The following is an 8,384-nucleotide window of genomic DNA, read 5'->3' as shown; positions in this document are numbered from 1 at the left end:
CAGATGTGTTGACACTCAACAGCCGGAATTCTTCTTCTGTATACACGCACATGGCTTCAATAACAAGTCCGTTGTGTATCTTGTGTTCTCTCTGTCTTGTATACGCGCGTCAGCAGGGCAAGGTCCACGCTTCGTAAAAGCGTATGTGTGTGTGTGTGTGTGAGCATGTGTTTGTGTGAGCAAGAGAGAGAGACAGAGAGAGAGAGAGACAGAGAGAGAGAGAGACAGAGAGAGAGAGAGACAGAGAGAGACAGAGAGAGAAGAAGAGTGGGGGAAAGTGTTTCTGGGAAGGGTTCGACCACAACTTTGACCACCAAGCTTGACAAGTTCCTCGGCTCAGCTCCCTCCCAGACCAATGGGAGGTGTATATGACCCATCTCATTGCACACCCGAGTCTGGGAGTCACAGTCTGTCATGTATATGTTTCTCACCACAGCACGGAAACACACAAGCTTACACGTGACGACCCCAGAGTCAGGCCAGGAGGACGCGGTGCTCAGCCGTCGAGCGATCATCTGCTGATCAGCACCCGGCCGCATGAGAACCAAGACGACAGGGCTCAGGAGGGGAGAGAACCTCCAGCCAGAGGGAGACGGCAAAAGAGAGAGACAAGACAGAGAGAGAGAGAAGAGGGGGAGAGAAAGAGATGGAGATGGGGAGAGAGAGGTAGAGAGGAGGGGAGAGAGAGATGCTAATTGTTCCTTTTGGTTGAATGGAAACGCACGAGAGTGCGTTGCATCGTCCCAAATTGTCTGAACCATCCGACTCTCTGTGGGTTGTCACAGCACACACACACACTGACACACACACATACGTACACACACACATAAAAAAATTGGTAATATTGATTAACACACACACACACCCACACATACAGAAACACACAAATCGCGCTGACAAGTGAGGCTGCTGTTTTACTAGCTTCTCTGCAACTTTGTTTTTTTTATTACTCTGAACACACTACTACACAAACAGCAGGGAATCTACACACATATCTTTCCAGATATAGTACATTCCAGAATTGGGGAGAGTACACTCTCTCTCTCTTCCTCCCTCTCTCACACGCATAGGCACACTAATTCAAGAACACACAAACAGCAACTCTATCTTCAGATCTTTCCAGATATGGTACAGTCCAGAATCTGGCAGAGGATTCTCATACACAAACTGTCTCAAGCGTGTGCCTTATGCTGTGTGTGGGCATAGTTCCCTCTAGTGGCCAATAAACATATTGCACCAGAAACAACATGCTGCCTGACAATCTATAATTATCTGTCCTGCTTCCGTTTCTATAAGTAGTGAAAGAATGAAGAAAAAGGCGGTTCCATGGTGGAGAGATGGTAAAGTGGTGAAAGAAAGGACTAAAGCCCACAATTTGAATTTAATTAAATGTAAGCAAGCACAAACAAAGTTAAGGACACAAAGTAAAAAGGCAAAGCTGGGAGACTTTTTTTCCCCTCAAACTGGTACATCAACACCTGTGGGAGGTGTTTGGAACATGATGAGTGAGCATGAGAGGAATCAACGAGGCAGCGTCAGTGTGCAGTACTGAAGACGGGAGAGGAAGGAACAGTGGGTGATGAAGAGTTATCAGAGGTTATCAGATCCATAGGTCTGATAACGTGGCGGAGGAGGATAATCAGGAAGGAGGAAATCAGCAGGAAACCATGTAAGTCAAGCCCGTCAAGTCCAATGAACTACAGACCACTCTCTCTCTGACGTCACACATAGGAAAGGTCATGGAAAGAATGATTACAGAATGATTGATATTTTATATGGAAAAACGAGTGGGGAATCTGGGAAGTCTGGAGGTCTGCTTCAGAACCCCTGCAGTCACCCACCCAGCCAGCCTTCCCCTCAGCTTAACTCCCTCCAACGACACGCTGGGGTACGTTTGGATGGCCAACCAAAACCCCTCTAAATCACACCCTTTACACACACTCTTGTCCACTCACTCGCACAACCGCACACGCAAGGAACCTGGAAACCAAACGGAAAAGGCAAACGGCGACGAATGTTCTCCGTTCTCAGGGTTTGGTTCATGAATGGGGGGAGAGGCTTTAAGGAGGTGAATGCAGGCGTGAACAAAAGCCCTTTCGAACGAGAGGATGAATGGAGAGCAGGCCTGGGTGCTGTGGAGCCGGACAAGAATGTGTGAAGTCAACAGCTATCCAGGAAAACGGACACCACTCACACACACACACACACACATACACACATACACACAGCAAGGATGCTTAACCATACACACCGGACTGTTGAACGATGTGGTCTGAGTGAAGCTTGTTGCGGCATGGTGGCACTTGGTGAATCTAACAGCTCTCAGGTGACTTGACTCTCAGGGTCTTTTGCATGTCTTCAGGCTGGGTGTTTCTGAGACTGACAGGCCGGTCTGTGTTCAGGGACTGATCACACTGGAAGGGGAGGAGAGGGGAAGTGGAGAAGAGGACGGAGGGAGGGAGGGAAGGGGAGGAGAAGTAGAGGTGGGGAGGGAGAAAGGGAAAGAGAGGGAAGTCAGAGGAGAAGAGAGGAGAGGAGGGAAGGGGGACGGGAGAGCAGGGGAGGGGTGAGAGGAAGGGAGGGGAGCTGCATACCAGTGGCAGATCGCTGTGTGTGTGTGTGTGTTGAGGAAGGGGCCCACCTACCTAATTAGTAGTGGCGGGTGACAAAGGTGGTCAGCTCCAGATCAATTGTGGAGCGGTCTTCACACGATGGACAAGAGGGGGGGGGGGGGTAGAGGAGAGGAGAGGCGGGGGGAAGGGAGAACAAAGTCTTTAAGCCGTGGAGACCAGAGGGAGGTGGGGGTGGAGAGAGAGACTTAGAGAGCGAGAGAAGGAGAGAAGGAGAGGTGGAGAGAGAGTCATTTAGTTCTGAGTTCCTGCCCCGAGATGAATGTCTCCATGGATTCTGTTCTGTTCAAGGATCGACTGTTTGTGAACGGACTGTGTGATATGAGTGTGTGTGTGTGCGGGAGAGAGGGAGGCCTGGAGATTGTGTGTGTGTGAGAGTCTGTTGAGACAGACCTGGACTGGGTGCGCAGGGCGCTGACTGTCTGGGATTCAACATCGGGACAAGGAGATGAGTGGACTTTGGGATAAGATAATGATGTCACATCTCTCCACAAGTGATATTAATGCTGAGCTGCAAGACTGTGAGTAACTTTACTACACACACACTAACACACACAAAAACACAATAGCACATGGGCTACATTCACACACACACACACACACACTAATCTACTCACACAAGCGCATCGACACACACCCGAAACATACACACGCATACACCGTCTCAAACACACTATCACAAGCACTGACACAAACTTACAGATATAGGTCATCTTGCAAAAAACTAAGCATCACTCAAGTCCTGGTGCTTCCTGGATTCTCCAGTTGTGTTGACATTGGTTATCATCGACTAAGAAGTGATGATATGTAGAATGACAGAGCGGTGATGAATGCAGCCCATTGTGGAGTCTGTCAGAGGCCCTGAGTCCTTTGGCTGTGGTCGGGGCCTGGGCTGGAGAGCCACAGGAATGGCTGGAGTGAAACTGCGTGTGCGTGTAGGTGTGTTACTACACGTATTGTCAGTGTGTGTGTTGCTACATGTATGTTAGTGTGTTTGTGTGTTAGTACACATCACGTGTGTGTGTGTGTGTGTGTGTGTGAGTTGGTACATGTACGTTAGTGTGTGGGTGTGCGTGTTGGTGTGTGTGTGTTTGTTAGTTAGTTAGTTAGTTAGTTAGTCAGTTAGTTAGTGCAGGTATGTTAGTATGTTTGTGTCTATTAGTACATGTCAGTGGGTGTGTGTGTGTGTGTGTTTTGGAATGCGTGTTTTGGCTTATGTCTGTTAGTGTGTTGGTGTGTGTGTGCTGCTGGGACAGGGGTGTGGGTGGTGCACTGCAGCCCTAATACCACTCAAATAAACCCTGTCTGGGAATGTTCCCAGTGCACACAAACAGCCATCCATGTAAACCTACACTCCCTGAAACACGGAGCGCATGCAACACTCACTCAGACGTGTGCTCTCTCGCACACATGCGATCAATAAACTCCGACCCTCCAAGTCCTCCCACTTTGTTGTGCAGTGTGTGTGTGTGTGTGTGTGTGTGGTGGGTGGGGGGGGGGGGTTCGGGGTGGATTAGAAATCTGGATCATACCTTCGAGAGATGTGAAAATCATAATCATGCAATAACATATAGTTCGCACAGTCTGTTTCACGTAGCGCCTTCATTAAAATGAACGTGTTCATTATATGAGCCAGGCAATGAATGCAGTTCCAAAAGAGCTGTTTTTGTATTCTGTTGACATGTTGAACCACCCTATTGGTCAACCCCAATGAAACCCAACTAGTTGTCTTCACAGGGAATGTGGTGGCCAGGCTGCATCACTTCTGGGAACAGAAACAGGTGGAGAAACTGGGACAGGTCAACGGCCAATCGGAGGGGCTGTTGAGGGATTCCAGCAACCAATCCGAGAGCCTGTTGCTGTATGAATCCGCCCCGTCTCCCGGCCCTCCCTACGTCTGCTACGTCACCCTGCCTGGAGGAAGCTGCTTTGGGAGCTACCAGGTGGGCTCCTCTGTTTCCCAAGAAGAGCCTCACTCCATCACTACCAAGACTCAAACACGCACGCACAAACACACAGCTTTAATACAGACCTTTTTTTATTCTGTTTGAATCCCATGGTTCTTTTCAATGGACCCATTGTGACCCAGTGCCGCTCTGTGATTGGATGCCCCAGCCTGGCTCTGATGTGCTAATCTGATCGCTAATTTCATTCCTGATCCCATGATCTGCTCTTGTGAACCTCCCAGACTTGTTGGCAGACACACACACACGTTAATGAGGTCCCAACACTATTTTGTACAATGTACACGAGTCATCTCAGCGTCATTCTCGAAGCCCACGCCACACAATATGATATGTAATCTCTAACTGAGGCGTTTGTGGGAAATTCTTGCCGTTTGTATGTTCCTTCTGTTTTGAATCACCTCTTCTTTGTATGTCTTTCTCCCCCCCTCCACCACACTTCTTTCCCCCTCCCCCTCACCCTCACCCTCTCTCTCTCTCTCTCTCTCTCTCTCTCTCTCTCTCTCTCTCTCTCTCTCTCTCTCTCTCTGTCTCTCTCTCTCTCTCTCTTCTCTCTCTCTCCCTCCTTGCCCTCCACCCTCTCTTCTCTCTCTCTCTCTCACTCCTTTCCCTCTCTCTCCTTCCCCTCCCCTCTCCCCCCCTCCCCTCTCCCCCCCTCCCCCCTCCCCCCTCCCCCCTCCCCCCTCCCCCCTCCCCCCTCCCCCCTCCCCCCTCCCCCCTCCCCCCTCCCCCCCCCCTCCCCCTCAGGTGTGTGAGACCCAGGCGGAGGCGCGGCGGGACGCGGCCCGCGTGGCCCTGATGAACTCCCTGGTCAACGAGCTGCCATCGCGGCGGATCTCCCCTCAGTTCATCGGCCAATCCCTGCAGGAGGCCGCCGCCACCAGCGCCGTGAGCCCCCCCCCCCGGCCCCGCCCTAAATCCTCACCCCAACAGAGGAACACATTCGCACACACAGTATTCACACAGGGCCCCAGGAGGTTGTCCGGTGCAGTGACCCCTCCGCTGTGTGTACAGGTGTGTATCCAGGATGCGCGGGACCCCAGCACCAGCTTGGGAGCCTACAGCCTGCTGCTGCACACACACGCTGGCAGGAGCATGCTGGAGTTCCAGGTAGGAACGCTGTGGCTGAACATCGCAACCATATCCAACCATGGAAACACACATTGAAACATGGAGCCGTAGAAACATGGAACTTTAGAAACGTAGAGCCTCAGAAATATAGAACCCTAGAGCCCCACATCAAATGAAGATATGTATTCACGGCTCGTTTTAGAAGAGACCTTGTTGCGACGTCGTCAAATAGCTGGCATGGACCGTTTATTGATGTATCATTTGACATCTCACCTGGAATAGAGAAAACAGACGTGAAATCCTTCCGAGTAGACTTTCTAAATATAACCATTCTCACCTGGACTGTGACTGATTGTATAAATCCTCAGTGCACGCGGGTCCACATGTCTTGGCCCATGGTAGGGAGTCAGGTATCTGGGCTTTCAGCCTGGCTGGGGGAAAGCCCTGCGGTGTGCGGAGGCCCATACCTCCGCCTCTGTGTCAACAAGCAGACGTCTGGAGGTCCACAGGCGAGCACTCAGAGAATCATTACCAGAAGGAAATAGCTTCATTATAGCTCCGTGCTCCAAATAGGACTCACACGCATAGGCACATACATATACACACACATATGCACACACACATGTGCATATACACTTACACAGGTAGAGTTTGTCTGCCCGCCTCCTTCGTTGGATAGAACAGTGTGTGTAGCTGCTACAAATACCCACGTTTTGATTGACACCCTCAGCCTATCGAAACGTGGGTATTTGTAGCAGCTACAACTAAGGAGGCGGGCAGACAGATTCAGCAACCAAGTTTTATTAGGCTGGTAACACCTGGAGATGATTGTGTGTTATCCGTTATGGCGTTTGTGATTGAAACACCTTCAGATGTGTGCTGTATGAACTGTTTTAACTAACTCCACGTGATGCAAGGCAACTTTTGAACAACACGTCCTCGATCTCAGTCACAGGGAGAGAGCTGTGAAAAATAAAGATTTTGCTTATCTCTTCAACGTAAACTGTCTCAGTTTGGTTATCGTACCTAGGAATGTCTTTTTAGCAACTCGGTCTCTGGTAATTACGGAAAGCAGACGCTTGTTGAAATTTCCCCTCCATTACTCACAGCATTGCCCAAACAGTTTCAAAAGTAGAATAAAGGTCGATTTGAGCTTATCTGTTCCTTTTTCTCTTTCTCCCTTTCTCATGTCCCTCTCTTTTTTTGCTCCCCCTGCCTCTGCCTCTCTCTCTCTTTCTCTCTCTCGCTCTATCTATCTCCCTCTCCCTCTATCTATCTCTCTCCCTCTCTCTCCCCCCCTCTCTTTCTCTCCCACCCCCCCTCTCTCTCTCTCTTGCTCTCTCCCTCCCCCTCTCTCCTCCCCTCTCTCTTTCTCTCTATATCCCCCCCCTCTCTCTCTCCCTCTATCTATCTAATTCTCTCCCTCTCTCCCTCTCTCCCTCTCTCCCTCTCCCTCTCTCCCTCTCTCTCTCTCCCTCTCTCTCTCCCCCCTCTCTCTCCCTCTCTCATGTAGGAGATGATGACAGTGTTTCAGTTGTTACATTGGAATGGAACGTTGAAGGCCCTGAGGAAGAGGCAGTGTTCCAGACAGGTGAGAGGCTCTCTGAACCTCCCCTCCACCATCCCCAGCCCCTAACCCTGATCTGTAGCCACGTGTAGTCTGGACCCGTCCATCGAATGACCTATCTATACACCCGTCTGTCTGTTAGAATATGACTTCAACCTGGACATAATCCACTGTTAAATAAGCCTCTCACCTCCTGCCTCCTCCAGAGTGTGATTGGCTATTACTCTCAGTGTGGGCTGGACGCCAGCCTGCGCAGCAGCATGGCTCTGGATTGGCTGGGCCGCGAGCAGCGCTGCCCAGGGCGACTGGGCGAGGAGCTCTGCGTGGCCCAGCGGGAGCTGGGATTGGCCCGTCGCCGTGGCGTCGAGCTCCGCTTCTACAAGGAGAAGACCGAGATCCTGACCTTGGCCCTCAGCCAGGAGGCCCCCAGCCCGGGGGCCATGCCACTGGGACCCCCCAGCCCGGAGCGGGGCCACGCGGACGCTCACACCCAGGAAGAGCTGCCGCTGCGCTGCTTCCACAGCCAGGCAACCCTGAGGCTTCCAACCCCTCCATGGCAGACCTCCACCGAGGCCTACACCCACACACAGCCCCAAAACTCCAAGTTCAAATCCCACTGCTGATGGCTCCAGAGATGTGTTGTCTGGTGTGGGGGTTGAGACGGTGTGTGTATACGTGTGTGTGTGTGTGTGTGTGTGGTTGGGGGTGAGGGGGAGTGATGTTCTTTAGTGATACACTATAAATTATAGTGATATCGGACCAGGAGAAGTATGACCCCAGATTATTGCTCCATACCCCGTTGACACAACTTGAATACATATCTCTGTGACATATTGTTATTGTGCTAAGAGGGCTTAAGGGACCCAATAGAGGACTCCAAGGTACACAAATGTACACACTTTCCCTAGCCTTTGCCTGGTTTAAACTTGCAGGTACAAGGTATTACAATTATAAAGGGAATCCATAGGTGTCACTGTCGTCGTTCCATGTAGATTTGTGTAAATAAACGTTTTAATTACTCTGGTTGTCTGTATTTATTCTGACTGAAAGTCTCTGAGGCTTGTGCACTGTACATTTCTCCGTTTGATTAAGGCAAGATACAAGTCGCCTATAATATTTGCATATTGATTCAAAGATTACAAGGGAGAACAC

General features: G+C 50.6%; 1 protein-coding gene across 1 annotated transcript; it reads left to right on the top strand.

The window, feature by feature from the left end:
* Nucleotides 1-2,790: 2,790 nt before the first annotated feature.
* lix1 (limb and CNS expressed 1) lies at nt 2,791-8,251 on the top strand. Its single transcript, XM_084694967.1, has 6 exons — nt 2,791-3,151; nt 4,368-4,573; nt 5,342-5,482; nt 5,609-5,704; nt 7,179-7,256; nt 7,439-8,251. Exons 1-6 carry the CDS (start codon nt 3,079-3,081, stop codon nt 7,853-7,855), a joined length of 1,011 nt encoding a protein of 336 aa, XP_084551093.1. The 5' UTR covers nt 2,791-3,078; the 3' UTR covers nt 7,856-8,251.
* Nucleotides 8,252-8,384: the final 133 nt, after the last annotated feature.

Source organism: Hypomesus nipponensis, chromosome 28, assembly GCF_054491055.1.
Source record: "Hypomesus nipponensis isolate SF chromosome 28, ASM5449105v1, whole genome shotgun sequence".
Taxonomy (NCBI): Eukaryota; Metazoa; Chordata; class Actinopteri; order Osmeriformes; family Osmeridae; genus Hypomesus; species Hypomesus nipponensis.
Note: the sequence above shows the minus strand (reverse complement) of the source record. Positions and strands in the feature narration are given on the sequence as shown.

Bases quoted from the DNA above. Each gene is read 5' to 3' on its own strand.
- lix1 (XM_084694967.1), top strand. From the start codon at position 3,079: ATGAGTGGACTTTGGGATAAGATAATGATGTCACATCTCTCCACAAGT. The intron at 4,574-5,341 runs GTGGGCTCCTCT...CCTCCCCCTCAG, and splicing joins GCTGCTTTGGGAGCTACCAG to GTGTGTGAGACCCAGGCGGA. The intron at 5,705-7,178 runs GTAGGAACGCTG...TCTCTCATGTAG, and splicing joins GGAGCATGCTGGAGTTCCAG to GAGATGATGACAGTGTTTCA.